Source organism: Hyalella azteca, unplaced genomic scaffold (assembly GCF_000764305.2).
Source record: "Hyalella azteca isolate HAZT.00-mixed unplaced genomic scaffold, Hazt_2.0.2 contig3508, whole genome shotgun sequence".
NCBI lineage: Eukaryota > Metazoa > Arthropoda > Malacostraca > Amphipoda > Hyalellidae > Hyalella > Hyalella azteca.
In genome coordinates, this window is record NW_025933756.1 from 116080 (window position 1) to 137981 (window position 21902).

The 21902-nt window shown below is 39.2% G+C and overlaps 1 protein-coding gene across 1 annotated transcript; it reads left to right on the forward strand.

Moving 5' to 3' along the window:
- Nucleotides 1-4084: 4084 nt before the first annotated feature.
- LOC108675783 (ras GTPase-activating protein raskol) lies at nucleotides 4085-20902 on the forward strand. The gene is made up of 12 exons (XM_018163810.2): nucleotides 4085-4169; nucleotides 10303-10663; nucleotides 11022-11080; nucleotides 11727-11899; nucleotides 12376-12541; nucleotides 12860-13063; nucleotides 13655-13817; nucleotides 14209-14351; nucleotides 14612-17128; nucleotides 17385-17689; nucleotides 18207-18326; nucleotides 18893-20902. The coding sequence occupies exons 1-12, from the start codon at nucleotides 4110-4112 to the stop codon at nucleotides 19038-19040; spliced, it is 4419 nt and encodes a 1472-aa protein (XP_018019299.2). The 5' UTR covers nucleotides 4085-4109; the 3' UTR covers nucleotides 19041-20902.
- Nucleotides 20903-21902: the final 1000 nt, after the last annotated feature.

Sequence of the window (21902 nt, forward strand, 5' to 3'; positions counted from 1 at the left end):
TTCACAATTGCGTGAGCATGCGTGACTAGAAGCATGAAGAATAGAAAGCGCATAACGTTATGCGCATGCTCGCATGACGTTAGCGAGCTTCTTCATGCGCGATTCCGTGCTCTTCTTCGTACGCATTAGTGTGCGCTGTTCTTCGTGGCGCATCGCTCAGTTGCGAGGTCCACCTCTGGTTTTCGGGCAATATTTTTTTATTCTATCATTGGTAATGTTAATCATACTAACCACCCCCTCCTCTCCCCTAGTAAAAAAAGTGTTCTCATTCGTCGTGTGTATATTTATCCTCCATCACACACAAAAAACTCGTTAATTGTCCGTACTTTTACTGTTTGAGCGCGCTGTATCGAAATCAACTCGCATATAAATGGTTGAAAAATTGCCCTCGGTTAAAAAAAACTATGATTATGTTGCAAAAGTTACTACTTGACTATAGAGCACTCAGCCCAGAAAAATGTTTAGGTACTGAGCTGTGCTGGCTGCATTAGTTTAACGTAAAAACATTACTTTATTCACATGTTTAAGTTATTATTTAATTCACCTTGTATCATATCATTATTGTATTGCTGTAACATTTTTAGATCAGTTTCTTATTCGGACATGCTCCGAGACGACACAATCTTCATGAACTTCCGAAGCCCAGATAAGCTGTTCATCATTTCCTTGCTTGGATTCTTCCCGAAAATTGAGTGTTTAGAGTTTAGACAGTTCTTCGTATGCGTGAGACAATTCACTGTAGTTAGGTTGCGGAAGTTGTTAGTATGTGCACGGCAGTTAGTGCTCATTTAGTGGAAGAGAAATGCGTGACGAGAAGTTCATTGTGCACGCTGGGTGCTTTTGTCTTGTGACTTTCCGCTAGCTAGTGCATCAGCTGAACTTTAGATATGTCCATTTTTTAATGTGGTGTTAAAAATATGAGTTTTATATATGATGGCTTTGTTGTTTTAACGCCAGTGAGCTCTACATTTCGCTCATATTTGTTTCTAATCTGTTAATCGACTTTTATTTCGCTTGTTATCGTGTTTTTAGAAGCTTCACTTCAAAAAGAGAGGCAGGCAATTAATGCATGAGCTTTGCTTGTTTATACNTGCGTTGACATGAGTGGGATGCGAGAGTTGGTGCGTTGACATGAGTGGGATGCGGGAGTTGGTGCGTTGACATGAGTGGGATGCGAGAGTTGGTGCGTACGCATGAGTGCGATTTAACCAATCGTTCTATCAAGATTTATTGACTCACACGACTATTTTTACCTTTTGTTCACGAAAATAATGGCCTTATTATTATCTCGTTTGCAGACACATCCTACGAGAAAGCTTGCGGCTCCGACAGACGAGGCTCTGCCCCCGCCACCCCCATCCTCGGGGGGGCTCGGTCCCCCCTCCACAGGGACGCATCGCTGTGAGTACAGTTGTACAGTACAGTTGTACAGTTCAAGAGTACAGTTCAGTAGTACAGTTCATATGGATTTCTATAATGTGTTGTTTTCCGACAAAAAATAATGCAATTCCAACGGAGTTATATTCAATATCCTAGTATCGCAGTGTATTGTTCATATTTAGCCACAAATACCATGACGTGCAACGATTATTGTACGTTTTCCTTCAATATTATTCAAATAAGCGCGCAAAATATTCACGTCATAGAGCTAGTTTTTTCTTCATTCTAGCCTCTTACGATGCTGTCGAATATCGAATTCCTTTCATACCCGCGTATGCAATTCGAAGAGAGACATGTGCCTGAGAATCTTTCTTCGGCGTATTTGTCTACGAAATTTCTCTTATAAAATCTAGCGTTGTTCTATTGATTTATTATAGCCTTTTTAGCGCATTTTCTCATTTATAGAAAAAATGCCCTATTGTGCTCGCCATGTCCATCTGTCCGTCCGTCTGTCTGTCCGTCCGTGACTTCGCGTTTTCGTCGACGAGAAAATACGCTCTCTGAGTACTGAGTTGTATTTTTTATTCTATATTTTATCCGATTAATCGAGCGTTTCCTGCGTATACTCTACTTATATTCAACTTCTGCATGTCTGTGTTGATGAATCGTTGCATGGCGCTGCTACCAAGCACCCATAATCCCATAGCCTTTGCTATGCAAGTTACCCATAACTATAGCGCTGCTACGAAGCGCCCATAATCCCATAGCCTTTGCTATGCAAGTTACCCATAACTATATAGCGCTGCTACCAAGCACCCATAATCCCATAGCCTTTGCTATGCAAGTTACCCATAACTATAGCGCTGCTACCGAGCTGTACTTACGAGTCCGTTTCCTCCATCGCTGCCACTATTGCTGCCAGTTTCTCATTGCTCCGTGTCACGCATGGGTTTCCGTGAAGCTTTTTGCCGCGCGCGATTCTGTGGTTTTCGAACCTTTTTATTTTTTTCCCTATTTTACTATCCCGCAATTTCCCCAATGAAAGATATTTTATTCGTGTTATTCTGCTAGAAGATTATGTGTGAACCCATGTATGACCCTCGGAAATTAGCAAGCTGCTTTTGAGGGAGTTAATTTCCTCCCATTTGAAAAGTGGCTGCTAAATTCTTGCCCTGCAATTTTCGCCTTCTTTTCGATTGTTCCCGCCTTGGCTTTCTCCTTGTTCGCGACTGCGTATGGGTCGTTCAACAGTTTCTTTCATTAAATCGACTGTCTGTGGTTTGACATGCTTTGAGACATACTCGCTTGATAATTTTATGAGCAAAAACTTTCGATAACTTTTATTTGGTACATTTGCAGTAAAAAATACCTTACTCTGATCTCGAGTGTGTTGTGCAGAGCCAAGTTTATCGCGCACGACAGGATGTTTGGTTGCTCGAAGCAGGATACCGCCTGGCGCTTGAATGCATTTGCACTTCAGTTGTGCTCAAACCAGCGCCCTTTGTGTGTCTGCTGGTGCTTACATGTAATCCCTGTACAATTCATCTGAACCAATGTAACTTGTGCTCTCTGAATTGCTGGTGTTATCAGTGGTTTGAGCACCGAAAATATAATACTTCATCGATACTGGAAAAAGTGATACTCCACTTAGATTAGATTTCCCTAAAAAGCGAGTTTCTTCTGTTATTATAGATGTGTGTATAGGTAATTATCTCGTTTGTATTCAATTGTGTATAATTCTTTATTTTCATTTTCAATTGAATTGTGTTTAATTGCGTGATCTATACAATCCTCAACTCGCGACGCAGCAGGTCGCCAAGTTCATAAAAACTCTAAATTCAAGCGATATTCAACACACTTGATGCACGTGATACCAACAGAGACATTCACACGTATAGCATGCGGGAGCGCTAGCGGATTTCCCTAGACAAGATCAGTGGACATTGTTTTGCTATTTTCTGAATATTTAGTAAGAAGTCTTAATATTATGAGCTCATGAAACTAGCTTCTCAAGTGTCTTCACTGGTTACCTTGTTCTGAGAACTTTGCTAGATAGATCGTTCTCAAGTGTGTCGGCCTGTGTCATGCCTTTAACATTGGCATAATGTAGCCAGTAGCTACTCGACTGAACTGTTTTCCTATAGCCTTTGAAATCTTAATACTTCTAATTATTCTATTCCATTGAAAATAATTTTTTTAAATAAAATTGAAAATTCCATTTGAATTGAAAATTTGAAATTCCATTTGAAAATTCCATTGAAAATAAAATTTAAATTCCATTAAAAATAAATAATTCTTGTTTTTATAAGGTTCATAGCTACCATTATAACGTATTTTAGTCGATTACTTTACGTAAATTAGGGATATTCGAGCTTTATCTGACCGGTCCAGTCGACCTATTAGCGACAAAATTTTAAATAGATCTGTCTTTCATCAGTGTTTCGTGCAAAACTCAACATAATTACAAAGGTCTGTTTTGATGCATTCCTGTTGTCTGAATGACCTCCACCTCACTCGAGAACTTGGATGTCGAAAAAATCCCAGTGAGAAGTTACAGACGCGGCAGCTTCTGATTCGGACTACCAGAAGCTGGGGCGACTCTAAATTTTGTTACCCAGTGAAAATTTACAGACGCGGCAGCTTCTGATTCGGACTACCAGAAGCTGGGGCGACTCTAAATTTTGCTAGGGATGTAGAAACCTAGTACGCCAGATCGTACGTGACAGACCATGCCCTTCTATCTCGCCTCGGCCAATTCTTCAGATTTCTTTTACGAAGCTGGAAAATCGGTGAGTGTTTGGTGACATTTTTCTTGAATTACCTACTCGTGAATACAAATGAATACAAATGAAAGGGATAAGTTGTAGCTCGCATCTCATGTTCTCGATTTTCTAACACTGTGGAAGTTGAGTACTGAAATTATTAAACGATCCTTAAGAATCGTTTAAATTACAGGGACGATTGTATGTGTTTTTTACTAGACAAAATTTAGGGATGCCTTTTTTTGACTGCCACCTGTATATTATTATGATAGCTGTTGCATGTGCCTGGCATTCTTCAATTACGGTCTAATCAATTCAGATAAGATATCATATCTGAATTCTAACATTATGAGTCAACAGTCTCATATGAAGGATCGTGATGACATGAACGTTCGGCTCTTGTAACACTAAACTATAGCTAGCATTCACTTAGTTGTGGAGTATCGCTTGAGACACAACTCGCTCTTTAGTTCCAAGTATTAAATCAAAAACTGGTCTCGAAGTAAGAAAGTTGAGCTTTATTTCTTCAGTGTAGTGACGCTGCATGTTCTGTTATTGAGCATTCGCAAAAAGTTTCTATTCAAACGCGTGTTTTCTTCAGTTTTGTGTAATTATTGAGCTTTATTTCTTCAGTGTAGTGACGCTGCATGTTCTGTTATTGAGCATTCGCAAAAAGTTTCTATTCAAACGCATGTTTTCTTCAGTTTTGTGTAATTTGACTCGCATAAAAGTGCTTGTATCGATAGTTTGACTCATCATTTGTTTGCTTAAATCGCAAATAAAGCAGGAATTTATGAGCAAAGAAAATACCAAGTAAATTCGTCATCATTTATAATTTGGTCATAAATATCATCTAGTAAATTTTAATTTCACTCGTGGTGAATTAACTTTGCATTTTTTCTATTTTTTGTTTAATTCGGGTGGAGATTTTTAACAACGTTTTGTTTGTTGTTAAAATTACATGCGTTTATTGCGTTCTTACATCTTCACTTATATAACTATGGATCATTTGAATACCAAAAAATGTTTACTTAGATTTTCAAACAGTGTGTTAAAATTCCATGAGTGCCGCGACTGTTTCATTATTCTGACGAAATTTCATTATATGAGAGCAACGACGTGGAAATTTCTATGTTATCTTGAATTAATCAATAACTTATATATTCCTTTGTTCACGATAGTTTATTCCTAACGATTCGCGCAATCCCCGATTATCGAATTGATCGAATTCTGTCTTTATTTTGGATCAACTATACGTGATTACATCTAGCCTTGATAAATTTCACCTCCGGTTTACTCTTATCATAACTGCACGGGCTCTTCAGAATACATTGACAGTGTTGTAGTGGTGTCGTCAGCTTTGATTAGGCCATGCTAGTCTATGGCCGATTCTTGACCACTCGTCACCTCTTCGATTTCGACCTGAATTTTCACAGCTGCTTGCGGGTTTCGAACGCCTATTGCTAGAATCTTAGTGACCTTAACCACTCGACCGCTCCGAGCTCAAATTTTAGTTTCCATTAAAGCTTTCTCATTTTTTATCCCAGCGCCAAACGTGCTCCGTCTAACTCAGTTTTCGCTGCCTGATTTTCGGAGGTCGATTTCCGTTTCCTTAGCTCAGTCTTGCTGTTGCCTGTTTAAATCTCAGGCGAAATACAGACGGCCAACCCTTGTCTGTTGATCTATAATACTGGACTAAGATCTGCCTTCATGCTTTTATAGATTTATACGAAATTTATATTCCCTACATATTTTATAAGATTAGCACGATTTCGGTACGATGACTATCTTGATAATTTTTCTTATCATGATAATAGGTATCAGAGAATTAATCGTGTTAAGACCTCACTTGTACTCATAAGTTACCGTACCATCATTCCGCAGTGTCTTGTCGTACGTACGTCTCGTTGTGTTGCGCTGATGACGTTATGTAACGTCTTCTACAAATGCGAAGATCATCATTTGTTGTAACCATCTCTGTGACGGATGAAGATTTGTTACTTGCTCAATTCACCAGTAATTTACATTTTGCTTTTTTAAATTAGCAATGTCATTGTTTTTCATTTTTTACGATTAAGTAGTTGATGGTCTATACGCTTTCTGAAATTGTTGTGCGCGTTCTATAACTTGTAGGTTTATTTATTGTCAAAATTTATATATAATCATTTATGCCCTGCTTGGAGTTAAGAAAACTCTTCTCAGGTATATTTTCAACTGCTATTAATATTAAAATGTAACTGTGTCGAAATGTGTGGGCATTTTTGTTCTCTCCACTTGCAGAATCACTTCAGATTTTAGTGTGCGTGATTTCTTGCTGCATAATAAGCGCAATCGTTTTTTCTACAAATGATAATCATAAATAATTATTACCCGCAATTTATGCAGCATTTTTCCTCTTCAGCTGCAGCATTAGTTCATATTTTATTATGCGTGGTTTTCTCTGCATTCGGTTTTCTCTGTCTCTCCGTCGTTGAAGACGCGTTGTGTGCAGCCCAACCGCAAGGTTCCATCGGTTATGGCTGAATGCGTTGCATCCGCCCTACTGTTTCACGTTTCCTCTGCAGCACTTTTTGTAAAGCCCTCGAGGGCAGAGCCCGTCTTGAAATTGCATGCTGCTCATCACGATTGGTCACTCGGGTTGTGATGGGTTCACCCCAAGGCGATGAACACACTTCTAATCGGACGCGTCATACCAATTGAAACAAAACTTTATTTTGAACAACATCAATGACAGTAAAAATAATTGTTCTGGTTGGCTGAAATATTAATCGTAATCAATGCATGCAGTTACCAAGACACAACTGATACTTACAACTGAGGCTTAGTTACAACTGATATTTTTGACTCTCAATTAACCCTCTACCGCCTGCCATGTGTAACCGGAGCAATATTGTCGCAAGCCTACTTTCCAAAAAGGGTACGTTTTAGTGGGCGCAAAATGACTTGCATTTGATGGTTGCCGCCACGTACGACAACTTTAAAATGTTCTCTGTTGCGTACAAATGTCTTCGTGTTACTACACTCAATAGTTTATGTATAATTTAGTTTGAAAGTTATGTTCCCGGAGAGTGACACACGGCGGTAGAGTGTTATGCACCAAACTCACGATAATAGCGTTTCATGATTTTCCAAGAGTCAACTGGTTTTCCTGGAAAATAAGTGTTGTTGATAATAGTGACGAACTCACGTAAATGTAACGATTATTTAGTATTTTCTTAACTAATTAATACAAGTAGAATTCGACACGTTAGCAAGAAACATGCACCCTGACCCTGAGGAAGATCTCTGTAGGTACTCATTTATGGTATCTTTTCATTGTGATTGCGACAGGATGTACGACAACAATAGCTCGGTTAGACGTGCGCAGGTGTTAACGGGCGTAGCCGCTTTATACGTCTTCTGCGATCCGTTCATACCTCACTTCATTTGTTCTTTCTTGTGTCCAATCGGTCGTTTTAGGCTGATTTTTTTTTTATTACTTCACTTTTCGCTAGAGATATACAATATGCATGCAAAAATTAATCGTTTGGAATCCTTTTTCGTGAAAGCTTTTCCAGCAATGTTTTTTTTATCGACGTTGTGGTAATCATTGTTGTTCATTAAATGCTTGCTAATGAGGTTTGGCCTTCAAAATTGCCAATGAATGTTTTGATTCTTATCATGCCATGAGAATCTCAAACTTATAACATGACGTTGAAGTGGTGATGTTAGATCTCGCATCCGTTATGCAATGTTTTATCTAGTTTCAGGAACTTGCACGCAATTGTTCTTGTAGTGAAAGTCTTGCAGTTTGAAATTGACGATGTAAAGACGCCGCGTTTCGAGTTCGCTGCATTGGACGCAACAAAGAAAGGAGCGGCGTGTCTTAGTTGTGGCTTTTCGCCGGATGTTGGCCTTGGATATTCGCTGGATTTCTGTGTGTGTCTGTGGAGACTTTAATCAGGCTTGTCTGGCTGCTGGTACCAGAACTGCGAAGACAGCTAGCGACCAACAATGTAATCTGTGACGCTTCCAGCAAAACCTTGGAATTGCAAACCGCTCGTCGCTTTCAATTATCGTTTCCTTTGTTGGATTAGACTCGCTTTAAAATACTTGGTTTGGAATTGAGGCTTGTAAGAACCTTCGATAATAGTTCAAGATTAAATTGATTATTCAGACGGAAGATTTTTTGTGGAGTGCAGTTGAATTTTATCGCAAGTGAAGATTGGAATGCTTTTTTGCCAATTTTCCGATGCGACTTCCTTTTCTAGCCAAAAACAAGCTTAATTTTTCAGAGTTTTCGATTTCCAGTGCTGCCGTACATTCTTTGTTGACCAGCTCTTATTTGGGGCGTAGTTTTTTTGTTATGTTCGTGAAATGATTGAATTGCTTGTGTTGAATAGATTTTGATTAATTTCGTTTCCTAGTATGCCGCTTTTCTTTCACTTGCAAATCGAATAGAGTACAATGATATCAAATACTTGAGAATCAAATGCGAAACTGAAATGCATAACCATGAGTAATGCAAATGCATAACCATGAGTAATAATGCATGATTCAAGTTGCTTGATCGATGTACTTGTGCCATTTCTTTCTCTCTGATCCTGTAAATCAGTATTGAATCTTATTAGAGTTTATTAATCGCGTTGACTCCAAACTCGCTTACGTTGCAAATAAGTATCCATGATTGAAGGTGATAGCAGTTTGAAATTTTAACCATCAATTAAGGGCTCAGGATATTGAAGGAAAACAAAACGTTTGGTAAAATTGTAGATGAGGTTGATACCTAATTTATTTTTCGGGGCTTCTTATTATCAAAATATGTAATAGGTTTAACATTTAGCAAGCTAACGCTTTATCTTCAACTTGTAGGCTTGCCCTGCACCGTCCGGACTCGGTACTTTCTGCAATTTTCGATTTCCAATCCCGTCATTCACATAACCCCTAATCCCTTTAATTACAACAAAGGTTATGTAGTATGTATTCTAAATAAATAAAGATCCCTTCAATGCAAACCTTTACGTTGAAGATATGGCTCCAATTTTCTCTCGTTCTTATTTGAGAAACGATTTCGCGTTTTTTAACTTGAATTAGTGCATACCAATTGCAAAATCAAATTTAAATTTTTGTTTTAATTCATTCTATTCTTAAACTGAAAATAAAATTTCAGATACAGAAATCTGGTGACGCGATAAGTATCCTGGATAAGCGCCACAACAGTTCCTATATATATTGGTTTCAAACACTTACCTAAACATTGATAAACATATAAAAAATAGAGTTTAGACGTTGTTGCGGATGATAGCAAGCATATTTCCAGTATGTCACTGAGGAAACAAACTTGCCGAAGAAAAACACTTGTCAGTAAATCATATTTATCACAGTTAACTGAGGGTTCAAAAAATTATTCTAGCTGAATTCCGGTATCGAAGTGGACAAACGAATCTAAGAAAAACTCCCGATAGATAAAAAATCAGCTGCTTCACAATTAACTAATCAGAGACAGACAAATGAGTATTTCTTACCATATTTATGACGAATATTGCTATTTAAACGCCCGTCTATATGGACCATGACTCGAACCACAGAAGCGATGTGAACTGTAATAGTTAGGGTCGAGTTTTCATTAAAATTGAAATTTATTTTTAAGAAATATTTTCAAATTAATAAATATATGCTGTTGATAGAATCTTTCTGTATGGTATTTTCGTTTTGTTTGGAAGAAAAGGTTCTATGGAGGTTGAAGTTTTCCTATTAAATAGTGAGATAATAATTATTGATGCATTTTTTGGTTATTTTTAGAGGATAAGATTGGAGAAGGCATTTTCTGTGGGGCTTAATTAAGATTTGCCAGTACTCTTTATAATCTAAGGCTTCTTATTCTGCAAACTTCATCTCGGGATCAATTTAGTGTTTAATCTCAAGGTTTTAGTACTTTAATGATAACGCAATTTTAATCGCCACCTGCACAAATTTTTTTATCAATTACAACTCGATGAAGACGGTTGTTAATGACGTTTAAATTATTAGGTTAGTTATACCACGCTTTCGCTGAAATGATTGTCCAGCATCATTTGAACGAACTATAACGAAATCACCATGTAGTTATGTTTCCATACCTTCACTTTTTTCTTCTTTTAAATCATTCGCAATGTTTTGATTTTTTCAAATTTTGTTACAGAATTTCTTCAGCAAAAGGTCCATCAACCTCCCTCTGAAGCGAACAAAATCCGTCACGAAACTAGAGCGCAGCAAGCGTGGTGGAGCTGGTCCGGTATCTTCAAACCAAAGCATCCAATCTTCAGACGTCAACCAGAACGACTCGAGCAACGACCACACCGAGTACCCAGTGTACCAGAAACAATCTCATCATCTCTCGAGTACCAACTTGCACAGCACCGGCCTAGCTAATGGTACTGCTAATGGTGACAGCAATACCACCAGTACGGGACTTGCTACGCGCTTGAGAAGTTCTCAGTCGCATGAAAGTCTGCTTGCCTCTCACAACCAACAGATGATGAATACGCTCGAATTGGCTGCCGGTAAGACGCTTTACAACATTTTTAAAACTTGCAATGATGTACACTTTCCTAAGTTCTTTCCTATGTCTGTTGCTATCGTCTCTTTTTACCTCAATTAGATTCATCTTATGAAATCGTATTGCATTGAACAGAACCGTTTTGTATTCAAAATCTTGTGACAGTCGCCATTACCCTGGTTTATTCTACCGACTTACTCATTGTGAAATGTCTAACTTTTTGACAGACTTATTCATTGTCGAATTACCGTGTTATTGCAATAAGAAGTCGGAGATCTTATTTCCTTATTTTAAAAACTAATATCAAATTTACCACTTTTAACTGTTCAATCAATTCATCCTTATTGTTAACCATATCACAGGCGAGGCGGTGATCAGGCCGCTTCACGATAGCGTCCTCGGGCAGAAGTTCTGCTTCCAGGTGAGTTTCCAGTCTGCTTCTCTAGCGTGTAGTCTGATGTTGAGGCCTCGGCATTATAGTGTGTCCCTCTACCGTGTCATGCTAGAGTCTGATCTTTCTTATTGGTAATAATGTAGGCAACTGTGTTTTACCTTTAACTTTATTTTCACTCATTCTGTATCGAGTTGTTGGTATTTCATAATCAATATATCCGCTTCTTAACCCATGAACCCTTTCATACCTTGCAGTGCAATTCTTGTCCATCGGTTATTTCTTCTTCTTCACTTCATTACCATGAAAATTTTTAAGGTTCATCATTTTTAATATATAAAGTGTTAAAAATTGTACGTTCTTCTTATTATAAATACTTTATAGCCGTAACTTCTTAGTCAGTGATCACAAATAACTTGCTGCTAAATGTCAGCAATGTACAAGTTCAGAGTACCAGGATTGGAACAGCAAACTATGGGTTTGATCCCAACTTCCTGCGACAGTTCTGGTCAAATTTGTGAGGAGGCCGGGTTGTTAGGCTACGCAAAATTGGAGCAGTAAGTTGCGTGTTCGAGATCCGCAACAAACTGTGAATATTCTGCGACATAAGGAATCAGCGACTGGTCTAAGTACCTAATTAACACTGACATCGCTATACTACTAAACTCGTGTACAGATATCGACACCCACGGGCACGCGCTACTACAGCTGCCGCACGGAGGCGGAGCGCGATAAGTGGGTAGAGTCCCTCCGTCGCGCCATCAACCCTAACGCTGATTCCAAGAGTCGGGTCCACAACGCCATCCACACCACCATTGTCGAGGCAAAAGGCATCCCTCCCAAGAAAAGGTTTGAAGACTTCTCTTTTCTGCACAGTAGCATATAATTACTTCCTACATCGAGATTATGTGCATACTTTTTCTTGGTCGTGTTGAAGGAGAGACCACTAGCGCACAAGCTGCAGGAACTTTGTGATCGTGATTAAAATTGTCTACAGTTTTAATGATCGTGATATACGTACAACCATGGTCTACCACCAAGAATTACAATCTTTATCAATACCAGTATTACTAAGGTAATATTAATGTGTCCCAGAGCATTTCTACATGACATTAGTAATATTGAGAAATGACAATGGCCTAAAATATGTCGCCTGATCTAATGGTTATAGCCGAATCTCAACCCGAGAGTCAAATTTTGCTAGTTTTAACGAAGCATTCCTTCTAAACGAACGTATGCTACATTCTCGAGCATATTTTCTCTAATGATATTAAAGTAGTAGCAAAAATTCAAAACAAAGGAACTGAAATTGGTTGCACCTACAGGTACTTTTGCGAGCTGAGACTGGACGGCAATTTGTACGCCCGGACCTCGACTAAACTGAAGACTGATTTGTGCTTCTGGGGTGAACAGTACGATTTCAAGTGCTTACCCGCCGTTAACACGGTCACCATTAACATATGGAGGGAGGTGGAGAAAAGACGAAAAAAGGTGAGACTTTTTAATTAACAGGGCTTCTCGGATGTTATATAATGTACCTGCAATAGTTCCCTGAATTTAACTGTTCGAAAATAATTGGAATGATTGATACATCTACAGTACGAATCATATGTTCACTTTGGGGTTAGATGCCATACATTGTGCTGTAGTGTTGTTATGACTTATGAGTAAGACATGCCCGGCTTTGTACAACCACACCTGAATTCACAATGAAAGTCTATGAGATATAATTTATTTCTACTGCTGCTTCTCGTTTTTCTGGTTGATGCTCTCTAAATGCTGGCTGTAACAACGTTCTTGAATTGCCAGACCTCTGCTCTGGTCGGTCACGTGGACATCCCGACGAACTCGGTGTCTGGTCGTAGCGTCGTCGAGAAGTGGTATACCATCAAGCTGGACGCGGGTCCCTTCAAATACAGGAACAGTAAAGGCAACGCACCGTCTATCAGAATCAAGTGTTTCTACCAGACAGCCAACATTTTGCCCCTGGAAATGTACAAGGATTTCCATCACGTAAGCCTAGCAGTCTTTATTCCACCTTGGAGACAAATGTCGCAACTCAGAATTATCATTTTATTTAGTTCAATAGCAGGACTCAATGATGCATACATTAAGCATCATTGAGCATTATGCATTAAGCATTAGAACAGGACATTAATGATGCTTCCTTTACTTCTCTCAACATTCCGAGCCCCGAAAATAGTTCAGAGGATAGGCTGGTAAATTTTCGATTAATATCTGATTAGGAATAGATGACCAAAGTTAATTCATATTTAAAGAACTGGTACGGTATATGCTCGGTTGTAATGGAAAATTATGAGACACGTGAAATTTTGTTCGATTCGAATTATTCATGTGCCGTCAAATGTTATGGCGTAAATCTGAAAGAATTTTATATTTTGGTTCATTTCCGCATTGTTTATATTACACTAAGTAGGTGTTGTTCTTTTCCTATCCTGACATGAATTGAAGGTTTTCAGCAGGATGAAAGAATTTATCGTCGCTAACGAGATTTATAGGAATACTTTCTTAGCAAAAAAACAGTCGGCATAAATATCAAAGTTTATGGCGTCATTAATCATGAGAATATTGTTGTGTGTGCAGTTCCTACAGACGTCGTACTCCGGAGTGATAGCGCTGCTCGAACCTGTCGTGAGCGTGTCGACTAAGAATGACGTAGCCACGACACTCGTACATCTCATGCAACACAGCAATTCAGCCCCAGCACTCATCGCTGACATTGTCCTAGCTGAAATAGATAAAAGTGGTATGTGTTATACTCTCATCTGTGTTGTACATCGTACACACATTTCTGTGTTATACTTTCTATAATCTCGTCTATGTTAAGGTTTTTTGTATGCTCGGCTGTGTTGTAATTTTCATACCGTCTTATGCGTTTTACATTTATATAGTTGTTGTGATCAAAATGCTTTCTATTGTCCTGACAACGACCACCTTATTAGCCCATTTTCTCATTTATGGGAAAAATACACTATTGTGCTCGCCATGTCCGTCTGTCTGTCTGTCTGTCCGTCTGTCCGTCCGTCCGTTCGTCTGTCCGTGACATCAAGAGAAAATGCGCTCTCTGTCACTCACTGCAGTGAGTACTGAGTTATATTTTTTTAATACTTGGGATTCATTACCTTTTCATCGTCCAGACAACGACCATCTCATCTTCCGCGGCAACAGCGTCGCCACGAAGGCCATGGAGGCTTTCATGAAGCTCGTGGGTTCCAACTACCTGCGGGAGACCCTGGAATTGGCCGTCAGGAAAATCATCGACTCGAATTTGGACTGCGAGGTGACACATTGATTTCCATCCGCAACTTTTCCATTCAATTTGGCTACTTATTATATCTTGATTCAAGTATATGATTCATGTCAAAAAAACTGTATTAAAATGTACACTGATAAACGTCTTCAGTACGTTTTCATATGTATTTAGTGTAAATTTAATATAAACGAAAGTTCGAAAAATTTTCTTGGGTACAATTTATTCCTTTCTGCCAAATTCTTTGTGTAAATTAGAAGCTCCTATCACCTTCATTTTCTGCCTGACAGGTGGACCCAAAGAAAGTCAGCAACGAATCTTTGATACCAAAGAACCGCCAGAATCTCATCTCACACGTGAAGATGACGTGGCATCGCATCATCCAGAGCCCTCTCAACTTCCCTGCGGAGCTCCGAGAATGTTTCTTGCTATTCCGAGAACGTCTCAAGAGCGTGTCCAAGGAATCTCTTTGTAACAAACTTATTTCTGCGTCTATATTCCTGCGCTTCCTATGTCCTGCTATCCTGAATCCTAGTCTGTTCCACCTGACTCATGAGCTCCCCAACGACAGAGCTACTCGGAACCTTACCCTTGTGGCAAAGACTCTTCAAACCTTGGCAAACTTCACCAAATTCCAGGGCAAAGAGCAGTTCATGGAGTTTATGAATGAGTTCATCGATGGCGAGCAAAATGAAATCTGGGAATTTTTGATGAAAATATCAAGCAGGCGAAAGCCTGATCCTCAATCCCCACCTTACACCGGCGACATTGACCAAGGAGTCCAGCTTGCAAGTCTCCAGTCACTTCTCTCTGAATGCCTTCCAAATTTGAAGCCGGAACATGAAGAAGAGCATCGCTGCAGAGACACTCTTAAGAGGCTTATCGAGGATCTCGAACGTGCAAAGGACTATCCCAACAACGATCTTGTTCAGAGCTTAGCCTCACATGATGGATCAGGTACGGCGTCAAATTCCACAACCGCAACCATTGTGGATCCACAAAGACAAGAAGAGCGGCTCAACGACGTACATGGAATTAAAGAAAACGTTTTCAGGTACAACGACCCCACTGCCGGATCTCAGAAGAGCAAAACCTCGGGCGGTCCATCTCAGATTTCCGGATTTGAACGCGACGCCAGACCTCAGAAAATGTCATCAAACTTAACTGACCATTCAGGCCCGGGAGAAGGAATGGGGTTAATTGGTAAGGGTGTAAACCAACAAAACGACGCCATGTCTCGGTCGTCCACGCTACCTCGCAGCGTGCATCTCCAAGAGTCAAATCGCAAGCTGGCCATGGACCTGCACACGGCTGATGACTACGTCCACTACTCTGCTCTTGATGCCGACAGTAATTCGATACCGAAATTCGGGCATGCCATCGGTCACAGCTTTAGCCAGTCCCATATTCCTCCGGACTCTCCGAATCACGGGGCAAGCCCGCAGACGCATCACAATCATCACAGACATTTCCAAAACCACATGGGGCTCTACAATTCAACAAACAGTGGTATGAGCAGCTCGATGTATAATGCAACTTCTTACGGCCAACTATCAAATGCAAGCAGAACTCAACATCAAGTGAACCCGCAACAGACAAACGACTCTCTTAACTCAAGTCATGACTATGATCAATCTGATACCAATATGAAAGGATCACAAACGTCTATTTCTCAGCTCTCCAATGTCATTTCGTCGGGTTACCAAAGCTTCGCTTACAGCCAATCTTCGAGTCCAGTCGATCCATCGATCACGGATGTTACCAATAACAACAATGGGAGCCCTAATAGTTCCCGCAACAATAATAATAATATTCATCACAAAACCTCCACTTATAGTCACATCAATAATCAAAGTATCAACAATCGTTACATTACTGAACCTATTTCCATCGCCCAGATGCCCCAGATATCGCAAGTAATGCAGCCTCCGCCGCAAGTGGCATTAGCTTTTAACAATCCCACCTACCAGCTAGAGAACTTAGCTACTAGTTCACCTAGAGCCCACAACAAAATTAATCCTTCTCAAGCCCTTCAAAATCATTTCCTGATCAACGGCGCTCCTCATCACAACGTGCGATCTTACCCCCTGAGCCACAGTCAGTCTAGCCACGCTACAAGCCATTCTTCTTCACCTGCAACTGCTCATCAGTCAGGCGTTAATTTCAACAGCCAGCAATGCAACTCATCGCTAAGTTCTGCCCAGAGTGTGGAAGATCTCGTCTGCAATAGAGTTACAAATAGTGACGATTCCTCTTCCTTGATCTCCTCGACGTCTACTCCGCCACAATCCACTCCGGAAACACACTCACGGCTCAATTATAATCCGAATATTAACGGATATTGTGGCATTGGTCAGCTTAATAACAGAGCCCATCCCAGTAACAGATCGGGTGCTCCCAGAACCAACCCTCGATATCTACCCCCTACCTCGTGGCAGCAGCAGCAGTCAACGAATCTTCATTCATCGATCAACAATCTTTCCCACACTGACAATATTAACAGCCAGTCTCTGGATCACCACCACTCAACCTCTGACCTCCTCTCGTCATCCGCGTACTCGCAGCCTCGGCGCACGCCTCACAAGAGCTCGAGGCGCCAGTCAGCTGAGTTTGGGTCATCCAGACATCGAATTGTACATAATAACTACAATGATAGTTCCAGTGACGAATCTTCCAGTGATGAGAGGCAGAAAACTGGCTCATTGCTTCCTCGTCGCAACAGAATCGACTTTCCTGCTGCTCCTTACACTACTGCTAACTGGTCCTCCAACTCCAAAAGAGTCTCTGAAACCAAGACTCTTGATGAAGTGAGCAATGCTTTTTAATCTCAGTTCTAATTTAGTTACTATCGTCATTAAAATCATACAATTTAAAATTATTGTACTATTTTTCAGTATTTTAAAGAGCCCGTTTATTATGTGTGTGTTCGTAACTTTTTGAATGACGTTTGACGTTTCTTTTGTTTGCCATGTTTAATTGTGATATCATTGATGCTACCAATATCACGGATATCAAGACCTTGTTTAACATTCTTCTACGATACTAATTTGTGAATTTTTTCAGTATGAGGCCGACATATTATCCATGAAGAACCTACTCGAGAAGCTGGAAGAAACTCAATGCCATCAGATGCCCTCGTCTACTTCTAACAATTCCTCGTCGCTGTCGTCGAGCGCCTCGTCCAACTCGCCGCCGTCGCCCACTCCTCTTTCGCCTCCCGCTCCTGTCCCCGTTGACGGCCGAGCTTCCCTGTCGTCCAACGTTGGTCAACGGGCCTCGGCCATGCGGATGGAAATGTTCGAAGCTGAATTCACTCCGAAAATCACTCATCTCACGCACGCTGAACCCAGTGAAGAACTAGTTAGACAGTGAGTGGTTTGGGCGAATTTTTTCGCTTTTTTAATCGAACCTTCATTTTCTGAACCTGATCGGTTATAATTTTGGTTTGTGGATTTCCCCTATATTATTCACGAAAATTATTATTCATGATTAACACATATATGGACAGTCAGCGGCTAAAATCTATGATTGTTGTATTCCAGTAATATGAAGAAAGTAGAGTTGGATGCTAGCATTACAGGTCACCAGTTACCCGCTAGGTTGTGCGAGTTTTAGTTTACGTGAACAACGTTTAAAGCAACGTTTAAAGAAAAATGAACATCCATGGACACTACTACATACTTCGTCCATTAATGTGAGACTGCACTGCAATCAAGCATCGCTTACAAAGAGCATTTTCGGTACCACAAAAACTTGCCAATGCACACTTAAAACTTTATTTTTGTTTTATTTGATAATTGGGAAGGAGTAATTTGCTCATTTGCTAATCACTCATTCATATTATCTATCATAGTTATATTAATTAATCATAATCCTTGTGTGCAGGCTCCTAGAAGACCAAGCCAAAAAGGACGCCGTCATTGCTGCCCAGCAAGAAAAAATTTCTAACCTTGACGTGACCAACTGTCGTCTTCGTCAAGCCTACGAAGAGCTCGCTCGACGCATGTATGTTTCTTGTAGATTGTAATTTAGGAACCATATAGATACCATATTTTAGGCCTCGGCAACAATAGTCAAGACAATTTTTTGGTTTAGAATTACTCGGGGCCTTGTTCATTGAGTGGAGGATTTGCCTTAAATCTTAACTCATGTTTTGACATTTGTTTGTCATAGCTTGGTTTTGTTCCGGTTATATCGCCTTGAGCGCCATAGTTACTAAATATAGCCATTTACGTATTATATAGCATTACCGTTTTATGTGAGCCGCCATTTCTAATGACTTCGAATTAAGAAATGCATTTCCTTGTGATTGAGAAATAAACAAATTTCATAGTATTATCAATCCAGCAATAATGTATCATATCGTTTATTGTATTTATCGTTCCTATTAGGAGGTGGCGAATCAAAAACAGTCAAAAATTAAAACCATTTTTGTCCTGCGAAAATTTGAATTTATCAACAAATGCTAATTGTAATACATCATTGCAAAACAGTTGGTCAACTGTTTTTTTTTCTTGGTCTTGATTGTGATTATTGACTGCATAAAAGTTGACTAAACAATTTTCGTGCAGCGAGAACCTGGATTTCGACACACTGGACCCTGAGACAAAGGCGGTCCTGACACAGGCTGCGGCAGACATGAACGCGCGACAGAGCGACAGCAGCAACTACAGAGACCCACCGTCCCGCCCCAGCGACTACAACGGCAGTTCCTGCTAGCAAGCGGAACGGCAACTTTTGAATACAAACTTTAATTGAATATACAATAGAATTGTATTGTGAAACTTTTTAATATAATACAATTCTATTCAATACCAACTGCCACTTTATCATATGCTTTAAGCGTGCTTTTTTTTGGAGGAAAGAAGTATTTTGTGCGTGAAATTGTATATGCTGCCACTTTATTCTATGATTTAGACGTCATGTATCAGAGTGAAAAAGTGTTTTGTACGTGAAAAAGATGGCTTTTTTATATTTCCGTATGTATAATGCAACTGGGAAGCTTTGGAAGAAGGAAGAGGTTAAAGAAATGTACAAAGTATTAGCATATGGAAATATTTGTTGGCATAAACGCGTCTAGAACAAAATTGCGATGGCGTATCTCGTCTCAATAGGACTAAAAGGTGCGTAAATTTCTCGTAACAGAAATTTTTCTTGGACTTTTTAATTTCATATTATTCAAAGTAAAAAATGCATCTGTTATTCGGAAAATTATATTTTATCTAAATTTATATCATGTGTTCAGTTTGAACATCGCGCGTTATCTAGTATAACAAATACATTTGTCTACCAGTGTGTTACTACCTCCTAATTCAATCATTAACATTCGAAGATCCCTAGAAAAAATGAATAGCATTAAATTCAAGAGTTTTTTTATCATATTTACACCAATTTATACGTTGATGATTGAGTGTATGGAACTAATACCTCATTTATTTGGACATTATAGATTTTATTTTTCTATTGTGAATAACTAAATCTGCCCCCATATTGTCTCATTTCAAATAAATCAATCGTAATAAACTTCCTATGAAGTTCTGTGCTCTGATTCAGACGATTCAAATATTATGAGATTTTGTATGCTAAAGTTTCCATTGCTTTGATAGCTTCGATGTTGCAGTAGAGCGCTAACAACAGCCGACCAGACTTTATACGCGGATGTTATCTCTGTAATGCTAAAGATTGTACATTTGCTTTCAACGGGCGTTGGCAATGAGCCTTGTGTAAATAGCATTCAACACCAAAGATGTCTTGCGCATAGTCCTAATCCCAAAGTGTATAGTTTTTAAGTTCTCGAGATATGATCAAGTTAGCAGTATTTTTCCGTCTATTGCCTTCTATTCTAGTAAACGTCAGTCAATATTACTTCTAACTACTACTATGCCTCTACTTAGTCTGTATGATGTTCATTAAATTCCTTTCGGTCTATTTTTCTGTGTCCCGAAGAAAAATTAGATTTCTAAGTATTAGGACGCTTGCTATATTTTCCTACTCGGGAGATTCGTCTCCATTCATGGAACTCTTACTTGGGCGCCAACTTGGTACGTCCTGTCTGTATAGTTTTGTACATTTCTTTAGCAGTAAGTCGCGCAATGTAATGAAGCTAAAAGGCCCATATCAAAAAAGGCAAAATATTACCTCATTTGTGTACCGTTTTAATAGATGATTGTTCATGCTTTGCTGCGGTGCATTGCTAATAGTTTCATTGTCATGATCTCATTCGTATGGATGTGTTCCAGGCATTACCGTGACGAGTTTACTTTGAAGCTGGTGCCCTTATTACTGAGCTTCAGTTCCCCTTAAATGAAATAACGTCCTAAGTTCATTTATGCCTTTTTTAGCAAAGTACTTGTGCTTGTTGTCCGTTAATATTAAACGGTATTGTTTTCACGATTAGACGTCTCATTATTTATTTTTTATTTTATCGTTTGTATTTTTACTTGTTGTAAATTGATTGCTGTTCCATTGTCTTCTTGTGTACAGCCTTTTCTTGTATATAATGTGTTGAGACCTTTGTGCTGTTCATAGTTGTGAATAATTTTCTGTATCATTAGCTCGGGCGTGCAAATTAATATTATTTGTGTCCCTCTTCCTCTTAATTCATTTTTTTCTCGCATTTTTTCCAACAAATATATGTTTATTATTCGCACCATTATTAAGATTATTACTTGTTTTGTTCGATGTAATTAAAAGCATGGATATTAAATAAATATACTTTATATGACTTTTGATTTAATCATGTGAATTGAATCGTTTAATTCGATCAAAAAATTGCGTTAAAAATTTTGTGCATTGATGTATACAATTTATTTGATTTAATTTAAAATAACGAATCTGTTACGAAAGAGGAGAATGCTTCTGCCGACTTATCAGACATACTATACACATAAAAAAAACAAATTTAAATTCAAATATCATATCATTTTTACTATTTCGTAATTCTCATACAGCAAAAATCACCCTTGTAATATTTACTCTTAGAGCACTTAGCACAGGAAACTTAATCCATTGAACAATCGAATCCATAAAAATGGAATCATACTTTGTTCCTTTGAGAGTTTAATGTCGTAGCAATTAATTCACAAAGAGTCCTTTAATATGGTATCCATGCTCATTGACAGCGTAGTTAAACAGACAATTTTTGTTAGCCTTTTACGCCTTGTTAGCCCGCCACGTTAGATTAGCCTGAATTATCATCATACAAAACTGATCGAGCGACTTGAGTTATCATACAAAACTTATCGAATGAAGTAAGTTTGATATCGAATGAAGTAAGTTTGATTTTCGTGCGTCTAATACAGCATCAAAATACTATCTTACTAAAATACTAAAGGGCGTCCGCAAAACAGCGAAAAAATTTCGCGGACAGCTGCCGTTAATGATCACTTCATCACCAAAGTCCAAACAGTCTGCGAGTGAGACTGTGACCAGCTGACCACGTCCAGCGAAAGAGTGACCTGTGTCCTGACCTGTCACTGCAAGTGTGAGAAAGTTGGAACGTGGGAGTCAGAAAGTACAACGTTAGGCATTTCTAGCGGCTATCTGTCACGTGATATGTACTCGTATAAAATTAATGGGGCC